The following is a 19,926-nucleotide window of genomic DNA, read 5'->3' as shown; positions in this document are numbered from 1 at the left end:
CAGTTATTCTCTGTTACCAATATAGCACTGAAAATTCCCCCTCTACTAACACTCCCAGGTTCTGTCTCCCTGCATCAAACGATTTTTCTCTACTGTTCCTTGGGGATGTGGCCAGCCAGACTGGTTGTTCTTGGGCATTCTTTTTTCAGTGGAACTCTGAAGCAGCTGATACATAAATGGCCCTAATGGAAAAGTTCTGAGGCGCAGCTCTAATTCACTTTCAAAGGAAGTAAATGGCCTTGTTCCAGAAGAGGGATTTGGCACGTCTGCCAGAGAGAAATACTGGGGAGCGTTATGCGTATTGAGTGATGGTTCTTCCGAAAGCTTTTATGCCCTCCCACCACTATCCTGCTACATACAGCAAAGTGTGTTACACCCAAGGCCTTTTAGACTGTGTCTATCTACCCAGTTATGATGAACGATTCATTTATATGATCCCAGAACCTGATAGTTTTATTGACTTCAACAGAATAGCAAACTTGCATTCAATTTAATCAAGCTATTTTAAAATTAGTAAATGCATTAATACGTTAATAGTGTTGGAAGCACCCCATTTGGGGTTATGTTTTCTGCCTGATGTTCTTTCATGTGATCTCCTGGCATGTGGAGTGACAGTGGGTGTGAGCTGAGTTTTTCCAGGAGACTGCGGTGATTATAGAGCAGCGCTTTCTGATTTCTGCTGTGCTTATTCATTAGCGTCTCTGTACACACTTGAGCTAGACCTCCTGTGGAATGGGAGGGTGTTACCTCTGGGTTTGAGCGTGGCTGCCTGGCCTAATGGGTTTGCTCATTTCTTCTGTGTTGCAAATTTTATAAACTGAAAGCTTGTTTTGGAAGGAAATAAGCAAGTTCCTTACCTCATGGTACCTTTTAACAAGCAGGAGTCTGGGAGAAACTTCACTGCCTGCCTTCCTACCCCTGAAGCTGGACCTTAGTTAAGAAGTAATGGCAACTCATATTAAACAAAATAATAATAATAATAGAAAGTAATGGCAAGACTTTTCCAGTATCATTGAAAAGAAAAGATTCAGGTCATATAGACTGTGTGTAGCACTTTGTCTAGTGATTAGAAGGCCAGCTGTTACAAACAGGGTAGTAAACAACCCTCAATGTTAGAAGGCCTTAAATAATATGTCACAGACCATATATTGCAATCCCTGGGAATTATTTGCATCTGAAGATCCATGCAAACACAAATTGCCATTTGGGAAACATCAAGTGAGTACATTTGGCATATGAGGGCAAGAGTAAGGACTGGCAGATGAAGGAAAGGCGATACCAGGCTTCTGGTTGCAGCTGCCCCAAGGGACCTGCCTGCCCCTTCCCCCAGGGAGTGAGCCTATGGAAGTGAGTTCCTGAGGTTGCCAGCCTTTACTGTCAGTGAGCCTGTTACAAAGAACTGTGGTTGTCTGTTCACTGTTGTGTCTAATACAATGAAATCAGTAAAATTCTTACGTCAAAGACTATAAAAATAAGTTGGCTAGGTTTGGAGATTGTTTCACTGTACAGAGATTTTCTTTGTAAAGGTATCTGTTGGAGTGGAATTGGTTTAAAATGCTGCAGTCAGGTTATTACTTTATACTACATCAAATGTGTGGCATGGGCACCTCATTCCTTTATTAGGAAACAGGAGGAGAAGCCTTTAACATGATATCTTAGATAATCTAGAAATTGGGTAATTAGGTTCCACTGTTTTTGACTAACTTCTTTTTCTTTTGAATTGCTAAGTGGATCGCAGACACTGTATTTAGTTTTCTAGAATACCAACAAACAGAATTACCAGCCAATTTTCTTGAAATTCCAACTGGTCATTGCCTCCACTTAATAGTATTTACCTTTGATAGGTTAGTCCATGGTATTCAACTGATGTTTCTTTTTGTTCCAATTAGAGAATTTTCCTTCTGCTCCCTCCACCCCACTCCACCCCCTCAAAAAACTCTCCTGCAGCATCTTAAAATACCCTTCTCAGATGGTCGATGTGATGTGTGTATGCAACAAGTGTGTAATTTAACCATGGAGCTACTAGCTGTAGGTTTACGGCAGCATAAAATTATTGTTTTCCCTCTGCTTTTTCTCAGCCCTGAGTTGTGTTGAGGATTTTGAAAACAGTTATTGTTAAATACTGGAAGTGAGTCTAGCTGTTGTGCTGGTAATATCTGAAACTCTACTGTACACATGTGTGAGAAGGCAACACGTGGTCCAGGTCGCTTGCTCTGGTAGGTGGGGAGCACCTAAAGCTTCACTGCCCCAACTCAAGTCTCTCTCAGGGGCCGTGACAACGCTGTAGGAAGCAGTGGTAGCTGGCAGCTCCTGTCTTGCAGCCCCACTGAGCCACGGTCCGTTTCGCTTCATCTTAATCCCATTTGCAATGGAGAATCAGAGCCTCGGAGAGGGTGAGGCCACTTTGTTGCACACTTTGGAGCCAGAGCTATAGTGATGGTAAATCTGAAAACAGAGGTGTTTGAAGCCTCACCATCTCCTGCATCTGTGTCAAGTTAGGGCTTTTATTTGCAATCCTCTCTTTGGAATGCCCTTTGTATACTCTCCTATTCTTAGTCCTTTTAGTTGTCACAAAATTATAAACTGAATGTCATGTTCTAAGGGGTAGGGGAAGAAGAGAAATAGGAAACCCTTTGGAGGCTCCAAGTGTCTTTGAGTTCTCTAGGGCTGAAGCAGCAGGCCAGATATTTGTGGCTGTTCCAGCTCCAAACCCAACTTGGCTTATGGGTTACAGCTGTGGCTGATCCTTCTCCCCCCCTAGCCTCCAACATGTGGTGTGTCCACAGTGAGGCATGCTGAGGAAAGGGGGCATTTGCAGAGGCCTGGGTCAGAGTCCCAGGTCCCAGGCAGGAACCTAGAACTATATGTTCCAAGCGATATTATTGTAGGGAGCCAGAGTAATGAGTTTGGTCCTGGTGGCCCTCCTGGAAGTTTCACACACCCTACTTGTGAAGGACTGAGATTGAAGCTAGAGGCTGCCATTGGATTCCCATAAATTAGGCTTATGTGGGAGTCCTACATAAGGACTTAGCCGAATGTTTCTAATGGGAAAGATTGGTGTGGAATATTGACATTAGCGTGCACACGATGTGTACCTAGGCTGTGGATATACACCAGAAGGATCCAGGAGTATACGTGTATGTTGTTGTGAAGTCAAGGCGTCAGATGTCTCTCCTGGGACTGGGAAAGTGAGTAGGGCATGGGGTGGATTGCCCTTTGGGGAACGTGGCAAGAGGGGACATGCCACCACAGAGCCAGGCCTTGGAGCCGCCCAGGTGCTTATTGAATGGAATGAGGGGGGTGGTGCTAACAGTGATGAAAGCCCCAGGAGGGGAAATGGGGAGGACCCAGATTGGTCAGATGGTGCTGGTCAGTGGCTGGATGCTGTGCAGCCAGAAGGCTTTCGGCAGACAGATGGCCCAACTTGACTTCTCTCCCTCAAAACTTGGTCCCGCTAATGATTTTACCAGTCCTTAGAAGCCCTAGCCCTCAGAATGCCACTCCTGTTCCCCACTCATTTGCCCTCAAATGATGCCTATATTTTATTATCCTGGAAGAGAATTGTACGTGTAGGATCAGCAGTATCTTAATGTTGGGTCACTCAACCCACAAACAAATTAGGTTAATCCTATTTAGAATTCTCTCATTGTGACCTAGGATATATATGTAAATAAGAGGAGACTCTTTTTTTTTTTTTCTTTTTTTCTTTTAGGGTAAAAACATACTGTGTATTTGTTAAGATTTGCTAAGAATTAGCAACATTATTTTGTATTGGTTGTTTTTATTTTTTATTTATTATTTATTTTTAAATTAATTAATTTATTTTTTAATTTTTTAAATATATGAAATTTATTGCCCAATTGGTTTCCATACAACACCCAGTGCTCATCCCAAAAGGTGCCCTCCTCAATACCCATCACCCATCCTCCCCTCCCTCCCACCCCCCATCAACCCTCAGTTTGTTCTCAGTTTTTAAGAGTCTCTTATGCTTTGGCTGTCTCCCACTCTAACCTCTTTTTTTTTTTTTTTTCCTTCCCCTCCCGTATTGGTTGTTTTTATAATCGAACTTGTATGTATGCTCGCATAGACCCTTAATGCATTTTAACTGGTACCTGTGTGGTGTGACTTACTGATTTGATCAGAGGTAAATATTACTTGTTTTTAGAATTTTTAAAAATACACATAAAATAGCATATAACATATACATAAAAATGTAAAGCTTAGGAATGTTTATTTCTGATGAAATCCACATGGCTCCTTTCACTGTCCTGAGCTGACTGTTAGTGTTCTGAGCACCGTGGAATTGTACAGCAGAATCTGCTCCCTGAATTAACAAGGTTGGGATTCCAGCAACAGCAGAAGGCTCTCCAGAATTGCAGGGAAAGACCTCTGGGATCGTGCTCTGTGTCTGCAGTATGTACTGCAGCTGTATTGAGTGACACGTGATGGTCAAGTTTCTTCATAAAAATTGTTGGTGAAGTCTGTGTCTTTCCAGGAATAATGGAGAATTCTGGAAACCATAGCAGCACAATTTTAAGAATGAGAGACACTTGGTTTTTGCCACTTTTCGGTGAACTCCTTGCTGGAAAAATAAGCTGGGATGGGCAAACAAAACTAAAGTTACTTTGAAGTGAATGGAAAGCCTGAACGGAATTGCTTAGTAATTTATAATTTGTAGTAGTTTGGGTATGATATTAAAATCAACTTTGAAAAGACTAAACTTCAGTTTAATATTACAGCAACAAGCTCAACCAAGTTGGAGGATCTGAGTTATTTAGACGGGCAGAGAAATGCCCCTCTTCGAACGTCAATTAGATTGCCGTGGCACAATACAGCCGGAGGTAGGGCACAGGAAGTTAAAGGTACTTATCTTTGCATCTGCTGGGATAATGGATATAATGAGCACATTCACTCAACATTGAGGATCTGGGATAACCAGCGTTTAAGCCAGCTCATTTAAAACCATGACGTGAATTGTGTGTGTGTGCTAAAAGTTTGTTAAATGTGCTAGGAGGCCGTCCTTTAGTGGTTTGGGACTTCTTCCTTAAAATATGTGATGAACTCGTTTCTGGAGTTGGAAAATAATTCTGCAGTATATTATTTTGGAATGAGGAGTAATTTAACACTCACTGGATATTTTTTGTGACCAACAAAGAGTCAGCTTTGTTTCATTTCCCTGGGCTGTTGGTCACCTCTTAAGTCTACCCGTAACACACAGTCGGGTGGTCGGGAACCTTGCCAAAGGGGCCACTCATCATCACACCAAGATGAGAGCTGGGGCCCCGTCTCTAGGAAAACATTTCCATTTTACTAACACAGTAGTGGAAGGAGCCATCTTAAACACTGTTTCAGACAAACCGATGAGGCCTGGTTTGGCCACTTGAATCCCTTTTCCTAATCCTCTGGTGTCTGCCCTGAGTCATGATTAAAGAAGTAGCAAGTCATTTTAATAGGACCCTTTGTAAAACCAACAGGGGATTATAAATGAGGTATTACAGAAGTATTCATAGAACCAGACTGGAAATACGGATTCCTTGTAGGGTAAACCTAAATTTAGGCTAATACTAAGTATATCAGTGTATAAAATTATGACATTCTTCTAAAATAATGATTGTTTTTTGTTTTTTGTTTTTTGTTTTTTGTTTTTTGTTTTTCTAAGCACGATTTGCTCCCTACAAGCCACAGGACATTTTGTTGAAACCCCTGTTGTTTGAAGTACCAAGCATAACAACGGACTCTGTGTTTGTGGGAAGGGATTGGCTTTTTCACCAGATAGAAGAAAACTTGAGGAACACAGAACTGACAGAAAATAGAGGAGCCGTGGTGGTTGGAAACGTGGGCTTTGGGAAGACCGCAATCATTTCTAAGTTGGTGGCACTTAGCTGCCACGGAAGCCGCATGAGGCAGATTGCTTCCAGCAGCCCCAGTTCACCACCAAAAAGTATGTGCATATTTAACCACTCATCTAGTTTATGATATTCGTGTCAGGTAGATGGGGGACATTGCTGTGGGATAAACAGTCCCCATGTTCCTCAAGTTGTTCTAGCTGCCATACCTGGTCTGCCAGCACATTGGGAAACCTGTTTGAACCCTTCCATCTATCCTGGCACCCAGGAAGCCATCACCTGGGATGAGAACAGCCTTCCCTGGTCTTGTCTCAGCTGTAGGGCCTGTGAGGCCTGATCAGGTGCCCTGGAGAGTTCGGGTCCTAAAACCAAGGGGGTTCGGCTCCTGGCAGAAAAAGCCAGGAGGAGTCTGTGCACAATTCTTTTGTACCCTGTTCTCCACAGCCTTTGTCCTCTGTGCTGGGTTTACTCATAGTATAAAAACTAACTTAATATAGAAGCCAATATTTGAGTAATCGCATCTTATTGTATGTATAATAAACCCATTAAAAGAAAGTGTCTCTAACATGGTGAACAGGAACAGTGAGCCATGAAAGTTTATATATATATATATGGCGAAAAGACTTTATATAAAGAAAATGAAAGAAACCAGAAAGAGCACTGCTCCTGGGAGGGTATCTGGGTGTATGGGGGGCAGGGCTGAGAGGGACACTTTGTGTTCTCCTTTGGACCTTTGCATTTGGAACGCTGTTCACTCATTACCTATTAAAGTACTCTTTGGGTCTACTCAAGCAATCCGTTCACTATCTCATCATACCCCTATTCTGATGTTGTAATGATGAAATTGGCCTCTTTCTCGGCAGCTTCGGATTCCTCCCAGGATCTTCCTTTCACTCCGTTGCTTTCACCGAGCTCTTCTGCAGTTGTCACCAACATGGCCAAAACACCCCCTGGGTCTGGGTCTGATACTCCTGAGAACCAGAGACCAAGAGAGGACGCAGTGAAATACCTCGCTTCTAAGGTAACCTGCTCCTGCTCTAGGGGACTCTTCTAGAAAGAGAACAAGATTTGTTAGTTTGGCTTCTGAGAAAGGAATAGAAAAAGGGATCTTGAAACAGAGATAGTTCTTTAATGTAAAAACGTAGCTTTTGATAAAATAGTGATCAAGTACTCCAAGTAAAAGGTATTAATGAAAATAAATATCTCCAGACACTGGCAGGGGACTTTGATTCATCTTAAACAATGGATTGAGGGGCGCCTGGGTGGCTCAGTCAGTTAAACGCTCAACTTCAGCTCAGGTCATGATCTCGTGGTTTGTGAGTTTAAGCCCCACCTCAGACACTGTGCTGACAGCTCAGGGCCTGGAGCCTTCGGATTCTTCCGAAGGCCTGGAGCCTTCGGATTCTGTGTCTCCCTCTCTCTCTGCTCCTCCCCTTCTCATACTCTATCTGTCTCTCTAAATAAATAAATAAACATTGTAAAATTTTTTTAAAAATTAAAAAAAAATGGATTGAAAGAATTCCTCAAAGTAGCAGGTGGTATCACAGGTGCCACAAATCCATCCTTACAAGCATGTGCTGTCCTTCACTTGGGAGCCTTGAACGTGATCCAGTTCACCACGCCTGTTCTCTGTTGCCTGGGGACTTTGGTTCCCTGCATCCCTCTGTCAGAGGTTTCTTGTGAGGTTAAAAAAGAGACTTGGCTGACTTTCTCTTGATAGATTCACGGTCATCAGGGTCCTTCTGAAATTTTCCATCTGCTCAGCATCTGTGACAAGTTCATAAGCCACCCTGTGCATTAGAACAGTTATGTCTCTCACTGCTAGTGACCTGCTGGGGTCTCCCTGGGCAGCAGTGGTGGGGCAGGCAGAGCTGGGGAGCATGAGGTGGATGGTGCCAGGGGCATCTAGGAATGCCCCTGGATTCAGAGGAAACGCTCTGAGGGTGAGTTTGGTGCAGGGGACTGAAAAGAAGCCTTTTTTGCCCAGATCTTTGCTCCTTGCTCCTCCTTCTCGGGTGAGAGCTGTTCCTCACTGGCGTAGGCAGCTCCGGCCACTGATTGGTGACAGTCCTCTAGTCAGAAATGAGCGATCTGAGATGAAGAGTATAGTGCAGACTTCAAAGCCACCCTGCTATAGTGATTTTTCAAACCACTTTGTGACCTGCAATAAGAGATATATTTTACCCGGAAGACCTGTGCACGTACTCACAACACACAACTGAAGCAAAAGCATCACGGTATTCTCGCAGCTTTATATAACCAACTTTATGAAATGAAAACAAGTTGTTGTGGCTCCAGACTGGTTTCATGACCCACTGTTGGGCTGACAGACTTCTTCGGTCAGACACGGTGCTTGACATAGACCGGGGTGCTGCCTGTCTTGTTGGTGGTTTCTACAAGCTTAGGGGTCCTCCTGTGTTCCTGCTCATCTTTCCAGGGCAAAGGGGAAGAGCAATCAGCTTTCCTCAGAGTGTGGATGATAATTTTAATCTAAAACAGAAGTCACACAACAGTTCCAAATTGGCCATGTCTACTCTTGCCACTTGCTTTTAAGAGTCTACAGACCTGGAATCTAATCCCAGAGCTTCCACTGCCTGCCCTTGTTACCTGGTGAGGCATTTAACCTGTGTGCAGTCCGCAGCTGTGAACCACACCTGGTGAGGCAGGGTTGTGAGGAGCTCTGGGAACAGCAGGCACTCAGACCCTTCTGGAGAACAAAAAGCACTTTGCACACATACATTTTTACTTTTTTCACCTTCCTTTTCTCATACTCCCTGTTCCTCCTTGTATTCTCATGTGGGAATATATCAGAGTTTCCATACATCTACAGAGCTCTTCTCCCAGGACAGTTCTGCACCTGGCACTTTCCTTGGACTCTAGCCTGCTGCCCCTTCAACTCCATCCCAACAAAGGCAACTCTCCTTATCCCCTCAGTGCTTGGGAAGGAACCTCTCTCCTATGTGTCTCTTCACGCTATGGGCAGACGTTTGGTAATTTCTGATTTTGGTCCTTCAAACTCTGGTGTTGTTGAATATCTCCGGTGTCAGGTGTGTGTGCGGGGAGGAGACTAAAGGTTTGAGCTAGGCTGCTGGCCCTCCTGTCTGGGAAAAAGCAGCAGCTGTGGGTGTGCCTGGGAGGCTCAGTCGGCTAAATGTCTGACTCTTGATTTTGACTCAGGTCATAGTCTCACCTTTTGTGGAATCAAACCCTGCAAGGGCTCTGCACTGACAGTGCTGAAGCCTGCTTGGGATTCTCTCCCTCCCTCTCTCTCTCTCTCTGCCCCTCCCCTGCATGCATGCACCCATGTGTGTGCAGGATTGTGCTCTCTCTCTCTCTCAAAAATAAATAAATGTTTGGGGCGCCTGAGTGGGTCAGTCGGTTAAGCGTCCGACTTCAGCTCAGGTCATGATCTCACAGTCTGTGAGTTTGAGCCCCGCGTCGGGCTCTAGGCTGACAGCTCGGAGCCTGGAGCCTGCTTCAGATTCTGTGTCTCCCCCTCTCTCTGCCCCTCCCCTGCTCGTGCTTTGTCTCTGTCTCAAAAATAAAAACATTTTAAAAATAAATAAATAAATAAATGTTTAAAAAATTTTTTAGCGTTTATTTATTTCTGAGAGAGACACAGAGTACAAGACGGGGAGGGGCAGACAGACAGGGAGACACAGAATCTGAAGCAGACTCCAGGTTCTGAGCTGTCAGCACAGAGCATGATGCAGGGCTCGAACTCAACAAGCCTTGAGATCATGACCTGAACCAAAGTCGGATGCTCAACTGATTGAGCCACTTTCCTACCCACCAACTTTATCTGCTTTTGGGGAGCAGCACATGAGTTTCCCAAGGAAATGCTGCTGTTTTGAAAGTAGGAATGAAGTGAATGTGGCACTTCTGGATGTTGAGTACGTTGGGATTATTCAGAGATGCTCTAAGCCAGGATTGGCTTTAGGTTTTATGAATGAGGCTTATTCATTATTTTTGATACAGAGTACCTTGTGCTGATCTTAGTGCTAATCAAGATGGATTTGCGGCTGCAATTAAGAGTCTGCCCAGAACTTGGCAAACCATGTGAATGAATGAAAGAATAACTGAAACAATTAAGCTAAATAATGACTCAGTGTTGGGGAATAGAAACAACGTATTTCACTCCCGTGGCAGAGGGGGCATCGCATGTGTTTGAGATCACGGAGGGAGCATGTCAAGAGGGGTGCTGATGGCTCTGCTTCCCGCATAGGTCGTGGCCTACCACTACTGCCAAGCTGACAACACGTACACGTGCCTGGTGCCCGAGTTCGTGCACAGCATTGCAGCTCTGCTATGCCGGTCCCACCAGCTGGCCGCCTACAGGGACCTACTGATCAGGGAGCCCCAGCTACAGAGCATGCTGAGCCTCCGGTCCTGCGTGCAGGACCCAGTGGCCGCCTTCAGGAGAGGAGTGCTGGAACCGCTCACAAGCCTGAGAAACGGTACTTCCGAGCAGCCACCCGCACCCTCTCTCTCTAGTCCAGAGTCCCTGGGACGGTCCTCAGAAGCATTTGGATAGGGGCGAGGGTGGGCGCCAGGCAAGGATGTGGGTGAATGTGTGCACTGCTCATTCCCTTACTCAGGACCATCTCCCTAGGGTCCCTGCTTGCTTCTTGAATGGTGTAGTTTTGAAAGAAATGCCTCCGATAAAGAATTCACTCCCCGTTGAATATTTCCAAAGTAGCTAATTTGTAACCATAGGTTATACAGATGACTTATGCCCTAGAAACTGTTGCCTGCATATTTTATATTCCTACCTAGTGGGGGAACAAGTTGGTTGATTGGAGAACTTGCCAGCTATTTTTTTTTCAGGGGCTCTGCTCAGTTGAGTTGATCCTAAAGGCTTTTCTAGAAGTGTTCATTTGATTTTTTTTTTTTCCCCCTTGAAATACTCGACAAGGTAGGGGACATTAATGCTATTATGGGCTGTTCATTTCTTATCCTTTCTCCTCCTCATTCCTCACCTTTTAAGCTAGTTTACCTGCCTCCATAGCACTTTGGGATGGAAACAGATCTGTCATCATTTGTCCTCAGTTTCTTGGACAGAAAGTTGGTGCTAATAAATGGAAAACTAGATTCAGGCTTGTGGGAAAGAGCCCTGTTCTAGGAGTCTGTAAAAGTGAGGTTCTCACCACTGGCTGGCTGTGTGCCTTGGGCCAGGTGCTTGGCTTTTGAGGGTCCCTTTTCATTCCCAGACATCCATTGCAGGGCAGGGGGGATTCTATGGGGAGGACCTAGCATGTTTTCCAGATTTAATCTCCATATATGCCAGTTATCTTAGCTATAGCTCACCCCAGTGAAAGGAGTGTATGAAGAGCTAACTGTATCATATCCATGGGTGAGATCCTGCTAATGTGTGTAATACAATATGTTTCTGAAAACTGTTTTATAAGATTTGTTTTTCTCTTGGCTGTCTGCTCTGGTTTTCATTATAAATTTAATAGAAAATGTGCTTCTCTGAAAACCGTTTCTTCTGCAATATGTAAACCTTTTTAGCTTTTCCTAACACTAAAATTCACTGGGTGGTGCCATTTTCTAGAAATGTATAATTTCTTAATTAAAAAATTATTTTATCCTTTAGAGCAGAAAATTCCTGAAGAAGAATATATTATTTTGATAGATGGCTTAAATGAAGCGGAGTTTCATAAGCCTGATTATGGAGATACGCTTTCTTCATTTATTACCAAAATTATTTCTAAGTTTCCTGCCTGGTTGAAGCTGATTGTGACTGTAAGAGCAAATTTTCAGGTGAGAAAGAATTCTCCAGTCTCTTTCCAAGACCTCATACCCAGAATTTATAGTGATTAACAACATAAACTGTTAAAAAGCGTTTAGCTGCTTAATTGAAAACTACATTAGGACTTTGATATATTTAGTCCACAAAGCCCCAAATGAGTGAAACTCTGACCTTTTTACCTTCCATGAATCAAGATGTCAGGAAAGTCTCCTCTTAGCACTGCACTGTCCCTGCACTTCCAAAATACAAGAGTCCAGCCCTGGAAGTAACTCAATTTATCTACTGGAGTTTAAAGTTATTCCTGTAGTTATTTGTGTGGAATTGCAGTGGGAATCTGTTTCTTTTTTCTTTCCTTCCTTCTCTGTCTTGTTGTTTCTTTCTTCCTTTCTTTCAAGGAAGAAAAGATTTTTAAGGCTAATTCTGAAATAAGGTCTATTTTTTCATAAAACTTCAACATAAGATTCCACTTGTAGTGAAATGAAGTGCTTTTTTTTTTAATTCTTTTCCTCATCTTTCCCCTCATTTGAACCCAAATTATATCTTACCAACCTTTGACTTCTTCCCTCTACCCCTGTCCTTTTTTAGTAAAGACATTACTCTTAGATTTTGATTTTTGCCCTTTTGTGATGATGTCTATTTAAAAATAGCATTTGGGTTCTTTTCTTTTCTCATTAAAAGTGGCATTAGGCCTCAGCCTCACTTGACATTTGTTTTTATGGCCATTTGATTTATACCCTTTGCAGTCATTTATCACACAGTAAGCGGAATTTGGTAATCGATAGAGCAAAGGAATAGGAGTCCTATATTTTCTGTACTAGCTGTTTAAATTTTCACAGGGTTCGGTTACCATCCATGTAAAATGGGAGTGATTATACTCAGCCTGCCCCCTGCAATTATTATATTCAGTGAGGACATGGGTCAAATTCTTCAGAAACGATAGTGGTTATTTTTTTTTAATTGTTTTTAGTGTTTGTTTATTTTTGAGAGACAGAGAGAGACAGCATGAGTGGGAGAGGGCAGAGAGAGAGAGAGAGGGAGACCCAGAATATGAAGCAGGCCCCAGGCTCTGAGCTGTCAGTCCAGAGCCCGACACGGGGCTTGAACCCACAGACCGCGAGATCATGACCTGAGCCGAAGTCGGACACTCAACCGACTGAGCCACCCAGGCGCCCCAGATAGTGGTTAGCTTAAAGGAAAAACCAAAAACTCCTCTCTGCTGTTAGGTGTGAGGAGAGTGCTTATCTTTCGGATGGGGGTGGGATGGAAAGGGACACAGGGCTTCCGAGAGCTGGTGACGTTGTTTCTCGCTGCTGGTTACACAGATGTATTTAACTTTGTAAAAATTAATGACATTGTGCAATTATGGTTTGTATGTTATACTTGAACTTAAAAGTTTACTTGGAATGAACAGCAGTTAAAAAAATGCTAGCAGGCTATCCTGAAGTACGGCACCTTCATTAAGGCATGCTGTGGCTGCGGTATAGCCTGCTGGGGGGCAGGGGCCGTTTCAGATTTCCTGGCTCAGTTATACAGTCCCAGTATCTGATGCACAGAGAGGGATGCCTCTTATCTCGGTGTCTGGCCGTGTTCTTAGATACACAGTGCTGGTTTGTGTCTGTCCTTGTTATGTAACCTCTGCACAATGTAAGGATTATGAGTATTGGGTCACCTCAGGGTCTCACTGCCCCTGTGCTGGAATGGCCAGCTTGCCATTGTCTGCCCGGGACTCTTACATCTTGCTCGTTTCTGAGTCTTCAGATGAGGGCCTCGGGAAAGCCATTACTGATTCGATCTCGCATCAGGATTTCTTTCACATAAGCTTTTTATCTTCAACTTATCCTATTACATGTTTTAATACAAAACAATGAGTCCCTGTAATCCATGAAAATCCTCCTTGAAAGAAAACTAGTGAATCTAGTTTGAAATGCAGCTGACATAAAAAAGAAATCTCTGTGGACTGACACTGTGGGTTTTGGCGTTTTTTTTTCCACAGGAAATTGTGAGCACACTGCCATTCGTCAAGCTTTCCTTAGATGACTTTCCGGACAACAAAGACATTCACAGTGACCTGCATGCCTACGTCCAGCACAGGGTCCACAGCAGCCAGGACATCCTCAGCAACATCTCCCTGAACGGCAAGGCCGACGCCGCCCTTATTGGGAAAGTGAGCAGCCACCTGGTGCTGCGGAGCCTCGGCTCCTACCTGTACCTCAAACTCACCTTGGACCTCTTCCAGAGGGGACATTTGGTCATCAAAAGTGCCAGCTACAAGGTGGTCCCCGTGTCTCTGTCTGAGCTCTATCTGCTGCAGTGCAACATGAAGTTCATGACCCAGTCCGCCTTCGAGAGAGCACTTCCGATTCTAAACGTGGCCCTCGCATCCCTCCACCCCATGACGGATGAGCAGATCTTTCAGGCCATTAACGCGGGCCACGTACAAGGGGAGCAGGGATGGGAGGACTTCCAGCAGAGGATGGATGCTCTCTCCTGCTTCCTCATTAAGAGGCGAGACAAAACCCGCATGTTCTGCCACCCGTCCTTCCGGGAGTGGCTCGTTTGGAGAGCAGATGGTGAAAACACGGCCTTCCTATGCGAGCCCAGGTATGGCAGGCCGCTTCCTGTCTGCTGTTTGCAGGGAGTCTAATGTGCGATTGGAGAAGGGGTTCCAAACACAATTCACCCTTTTTTCCCCTCCTCTCCAGTTTACCCTTCTCAATGGAAAGGCAACACATGATGAACAATTCAGGAGGGCCGTGGAAAACCTTGCTGCCAAACAAAAACTTCCGTCCTTTAATTGCTAGAAATTTGTATGCGAGTACATCCAGTGAGAGAGAAGCTGAGCAATGCTTGGTGACCTTTCTTCGCTGTCCATTCTCTTCTAGACCTTGGTCCCCTTTATGGGAGTCACAGTGTGGTACATGCTCCAGGGAACAGTGGGCTTCTCCAGAAGCCACTCTCAGCTCAGCTTCCTCACCTTGAGTCTGTGCACTGTCTTGGACCCCTAGCATCACTGCTGCCCCTCTTGGGCATACAGCATCTTGTCCCAGGGATCAGATATGCCTGCAGGCCCCAAATGGAGCACAGTGATCACAGCTGGTTGTGATTATTTGCATTTGTGCTTCAGTGCAGTGTAACAGGCTTGAGGTCAGCAGGATTCAGATTCAGACCTCAGATGCCCCATTTATGAGATGGTCCTGCGGCAGCTGCATCTAGGGAGTGGAAGGTTCCACTGAGGAGTCTCAGCAGGGTGGGGCCAAGACTCCGCTCTCTGCACTGCTCAGGGGAGGGAAGGCGGTAAGCCTGCCTCTCATGTGGCCTCATGCTAGTCAGAGTGAGAGGTCAGGGAATTTGAGGGTGCAGATGCTTTTGTTTCCATAAGGGTGGGTTCTTGTCTACTACTTCTGCCTGGCCCTGGCCTTGGCCTGCATCACTGTTGTCTTGAATGGTTTCTGCTGTCTGTGAGTCATAATTGCCCCCGACTCGGTACCAGGTCCAGCAAGCTGCTGAACTGTTCCCTATGAGCTGAACTGGCCAGGTGACCAGATGCTGGGGTCCAGGAATGAAGAGGTGAAATAAGCATTTGTAAGCTGCACCACCTTCTTCCCCATGAGTACTGTTTTGACATTGACCAGATGGGAGTCTGGCTGTTTCATGTTGTGGGTACTGTTGTTTTCTGAGGTAACACCAGGCTAGAAACGTGTTCTTTTGAGTCTGGTTTGAGGCAACAAACTGTAACTCCCAGGTTATTTAGCGAGACTGTAAATAACGAGGTGATATGTGTACCATATATTTGACATACTTAGCCAAGTTGGATCATTTTCTAGGAAGATAGGCTACAGTCGAGTTTGTAGAAACATAAAAACAAGTTGAGAAACTTCAACAGGGGATGTAGATTTGTCACTAGGGTTTGAAGCAGAGGAAGTTGAACTGTAGTCACTGTAAAGCCTCGCTCTGCTTTGGGTGGTGGGCAGCACTGAGGTAATGCAGCCTGGAGCAGAGCTCACTGTGCAGTGACTAGCAGACGTGTACCTGAAATGTTGGGTTCCTGAGTGCTGATGTGTTCCAAGAAGCATGTGTGGGGAATTACCCAGGGTAGGACCAGGACTGGACCAGGACAAGAGAGACATCCAGGGTGCAAAGTATAAGGAGTTCCTATTTGGCATTGTGCACATCAGCATTTACCCAAGACCCCTTTAGTTCTGGAATTTCATTCAGCAGACAAAGCTGGTGAAAGGACACTACTGGATGCATTTCAGCAGAAGTCTCTGCGGGCCCACCACATGCAGGGTACTGTGGCAGATTCAGAGAGTCCTGGGATAAGGGCCCAGCTCTCAAGGGCTTCCCACACAAGGGGGCAAGTGAGGGAGGAAGTGACCATGTGGGAAGAAAGCACTGCACGTGGACTTTAGGAAAGGGAGGCTTCCAGCTAGGGAAGACTGTTTTTGGAAAGTGTTTCACATACATGAGGACATTTGGGCTGGGCCTTGAAAGATGGGTAGCATTTCTCTTCCCACCCTAATTAGTTGTAATTTTGCCCTAATTAGGGAGAAGCAGCAAAAAGAACCCAATACCCAGAGTCAGTGACATCTCACTTTTTATTTGTCTCTTTCCATGCATTTTAAACATTCTCCAAATCATCTTTTCTATATTAAAATTCCTATCCTGCATTTTTTTTTTTTTTTTTTTGCTTACACATCATGGATAGCTTAGCAAGCAGTTTGGAAATCTTAGCAAAGTATCATTTTTCATGGGTGTGCAAACCTCCTAGTAGGCGAATAATGATGTACTTTATTTACCCTTACTGTGGGGCCTTGCAGTTGTTTCTGGGTTATTTATAAATAAAGCAACCTATTGTGCATGTCTTGGTGCTTTTCAGGAAAGGAATAGAATTTTCTTCTTTGTTTTCATTATTCCTTATGTTAGAATTACAGGAGCAGAATTAAAAAGATGAGTAAGTTGCTTAAAGTCTTCTTGCACATCACCTAGACTGAAACATAATTCACATTTTGCAATATTTACTACATCTGTCATCTTTTGCTGATAACAAGTTGTAGATACCACGACATTTTACCAAGTAACTGATTATGTACCCCAAAAAGACATTTTCACACTTAACCACAACACCATTGCCACACCTAAAATGTTAAGACTAATTGATCAGTATTATCACACATTTAGCTGTGACCAAATTTCTTTACTTCCTTCATATTTTTCTAGTATGTTTGAATCAGGATCCAGATAAGATCATGAAAATGCGTTTTACAGTGCCTCTTTTAATCTATAGATTTGCTTCTCCTTCTGTTTCTGCTTTGTCCTTGCATTTTATTTGTTTAAAAAGAATAACTGAGTAATTTGTCCTATATGGTTTCCCATAATCTGAATTTTGCTGATTGCATTCTCATGGTATTTACTGTGTTTATCACCTCTATTTCCTGAAATTGGTCAGATTTTATCTTAAAATATTTTTTGCAAGGATACTTAATAGATAGTAGGTCTGCTTCCATCAGGAGGCACACAATGTCTTAATGTCTCTCGGAGGCCTGATGATTATTTCCCGGATCCATCAGTTCATTAGGGTTGCATCAGGAGTTTTAAAATCTTGAGCAACCTCCTGTCTGCTGTCATGTCATGGACTTGAGGAATGAACAGATAGGATTTTAGTAGGTGGAAAAGAGGCTATTGCAGACAGAAGGAGCTGTCCAAGTCATCATGTCAAATGGCAGGTTGTGTTTTGGCAACAACAAACCTAGTTTGGCTGGAGCTTTTGTCATGGGATAGAAGACTTAACAGAAGGATGTGCTAGGGAGGATAGACTTTAATCAGTCATCTCTGGAGAGCCCTCAATTGAGCAGGTCAAAAGTGCAGACTACCTACATTGGCAGGAGTGTGGAGGGTTGGACCATGAGAACCTGTGTGACAGCAGCAGGGACTTGGTGGACCTGGCTTCGGGATGCAGAGGGGTTGAGACTGGCTCTGCTAACATGAGATGGGTGGGCACAGCTTGGCCTTATAAGCAAAGTCAAGGCGAAGGGGGAGCTGTAGAGGACATTAGGGTGTTAAGCCACAGAAGCTAGGAGTGGCACTGTTCTTAGGAAGGGTAAGAAAAGCAGGAGGTGTGGAGCACGTGTTGCAGGACATGAGATGCCTTTTGCTTATAGCAGCTTGAGCTGGTGGGGTTGGCAGAACTGCCTGTTCAAGTGGGGGGGAAGTCTGATGGTGGGGAAGTTGGAGGTGAAGATGTGGCATCATTCATGGAGAAGTGGTGGAGGGGCCTGATGAGGGAGTGTAGTTAGCAGAAAGGGAGCTCTGACTTCTGGGGTATGGAGCAGAATTCCAGGAAGGAGGTTGGGGTGCAAGAGCTGCTGAGAGGTGAAGGAAGATGATAACTAAGAGGGAGTTTGGCTTCCCAGTGGAGGAGGAAGGTCCCACATTGTTAGAGATTCCCTCCATCCAGCTGTGAGGGATGGAAGAGGAGAGCGCCAAAATTCTGGGATAAGAAGTGTAAGGGTGGAGAGGTTTGGGTTTGTTTGTGGGGAAAGGGTGTTTTTTTTTTTTGTTTGTTTGTTTTTTAAACACAGGAGTTGGAGGTGTTGTTGGAAAGGTGTGGGGTTAATGTGGGGAAACCTGATCCATGAAGAAGGAGACATTGGAAATGCAAGGGGATAGGGGCAGAGAGCACAGGCCACTTGTCTCCTCTGTATTCCCATTGAGGTGATTCATGGCACCATTCTGCTGAATGTTGTTTATAGTCCTTTGGTAGCTGAGAGCTCCTCCAGGGAAGCACCTCACATTGTTCCCTGTGGAATCCTCCATATCAAGCATGGTGCTAGTTACAAGGTGGATGTTAATGAGTGAATGAATGAGAAATCATGGTGCACTGATAAAGAGCATAGGTGCTTGCATTAGGTAGACTGCAGTTCAAATCTCTTCTCAGTTGTTCACCAGCTATTTGATCTTTTGGGCAAATCATTTGACCTGTCCAGGCCTCTGTTTCCTCATGTAAACAAACTGTTTAGTGGGTTGCGGGATTGTACAGTTTAGTGAAACAATTCAGCTAAGTTTCTGCATCTGGTATATAATGAACAGAATTATAAGTGCAGGTAGCCTTAGAAAGCACTGCAGGATCTAGGAGGAAGGGAAGAAAAGTAAATGGGATATAGAGGAATGGAACACAGCTATCTAGTGATTACATGAATTGTCTCCTTAGGCAGGAGGCCACGTGCTTAGCTGAGATCACTAGAAGCCACTGAAGGATGCATGATCATTTCCCCATTAGGGGTGTAGCCATGGTACTTAGCCTAGTATGTCTTTGTGGTGGACACAGTTGGTGTGGCCATTGAGTTCAGCAGACTGGGAGACTAAGGATGGCTTAGGCCATGGCTGGGAGATGTGAGCCAGGTTGAACCCTGGGACCTGCCCATGGCTAGGGACTAGGGAACTAGGGAGGATATAGAGCCTGGACCACTGGTAGGTGGGAGGGAGCAGGAAGGGTGGGAACATGGGAGAATCTCATCTGAGAGGGAAAACCCAAGCTTGAGGTGTGGGAGGTGGAATGTGTGCAAAGAAGTACAGACTGTGTGCTTGTGGAAGAGCTCTAATCCCTTATGAGATGTTGGACAAGGCACTCAGTGTCAGCATGTTTTTAAGTCATGCCTTCCCCTGAAGTATAAAAAGCAATCTCTTGGTCTCTACTTGCCTTGATTTTTTTCATCTCTAACATAGTTTATGACCTATTTGAAAAACAGGCAGGCAGTTGGATAGCTAAACACTATTTAAATGATGCATGATTTTACTCATCTAGATTAGTAACTCCCAGAAAACATTGGGGAGAATGCATTTTTTCCCCATAATGCTTCCTTTTCTCCACCATTACCTGCTTTCCCTCCAAAACAAAACAAAACAAAAAATCCAGCACCTCAGAGTTGTCAGATTGATAGAAATAAAATTATTCACATTGTACAGAAGTCATTGCTGTTGGAATAAGCAGCCCCTAACATCTTTCCCAAACAAATTGGCTCAGACAGAGGCATGGATCCCACAGGAGACGGAATGAGTCTTGCAGATGTGGAGAGGGTGATGGGTAGGATGGCTTCTTCATGAAAGGGTTAGTGAGGGGTTAATTGGTGGTGTCAGTTGAATGTCCACCATGTGCCCAGACACAGCAAGTCTGCTTGTACATCTTAGTTTTCTCCACCCAGTAAGGAACTGTGTTCCATCCAAGCCTAGAATTCTAGGTATTTCTGAGTATGTGCTGTTGCTTTGCATGGCTTGGTTTTTGTTTTGTTCTCTTTGTCAGGTCTTATCCTTTGGCCAGGTCTACTCCCAGTG

At 44.5% G+C, this 19,926-nt stretch overlaps 1 protein-coding gene across 1 annotated transcript in view; it reads left to right on the top strand.

The window, feature by feature from the left end:
• The window catches only part of TANC1 (tetratricopeptide repeat, ankyrin repeat and coiled-coil containing 1), a 139,312-nt gene that overhangs the window by 75,897 nt on the left and 43,489 nt on the right, over positions 1-19,926 (top strand). Inside the window, exons 7-12 of the mRNA XM_047082255.1 lie at positions 4,740-4,862; positions 5,660-5,941; positions 6,710-6,867; positions 10,072-10,303; positions 11,443-11,609; positions 13,592-14,199. Coding sequence (XP_046938211.1) covers positions 4,740-4,862; positions 5,660-5,941; positions 6,710-6,867; positions 10,072-10,303; positions 11,443-11,609; positions 13,592-14,199 — 1,570 coding nt within the window. The remainder of the gene's footprint in view (positions 1-4,739; positions 4,863-5,659; positions 5,942-6,709; positions 6,868-10,071; positions 10,304-11,442; positions 11,610-13,591; positions 14,200-19,926) is intronic.

Source organism: Lynx rufus, unplaced genomic scaffold (genome assembly GCF_022079265.1).
Source record: "Lynx rufus isolate CCGP_SWC_20201006 ecotype Redwood Valley unplaced genomic scaffold, mLynRuf1.p SCAF_2, whole genome shotgun sequence".
Taxonomy (NCBI): Eukaryota; Metazoa; Chordata; class Mammalia; order Carnivora; family Felidae; genus Lynx; species Lynx rufus.
Note: the sequence above shows the minus strand (reverse complement) of the source record. Positions and strands in the feature narration are given on the sequence as shown.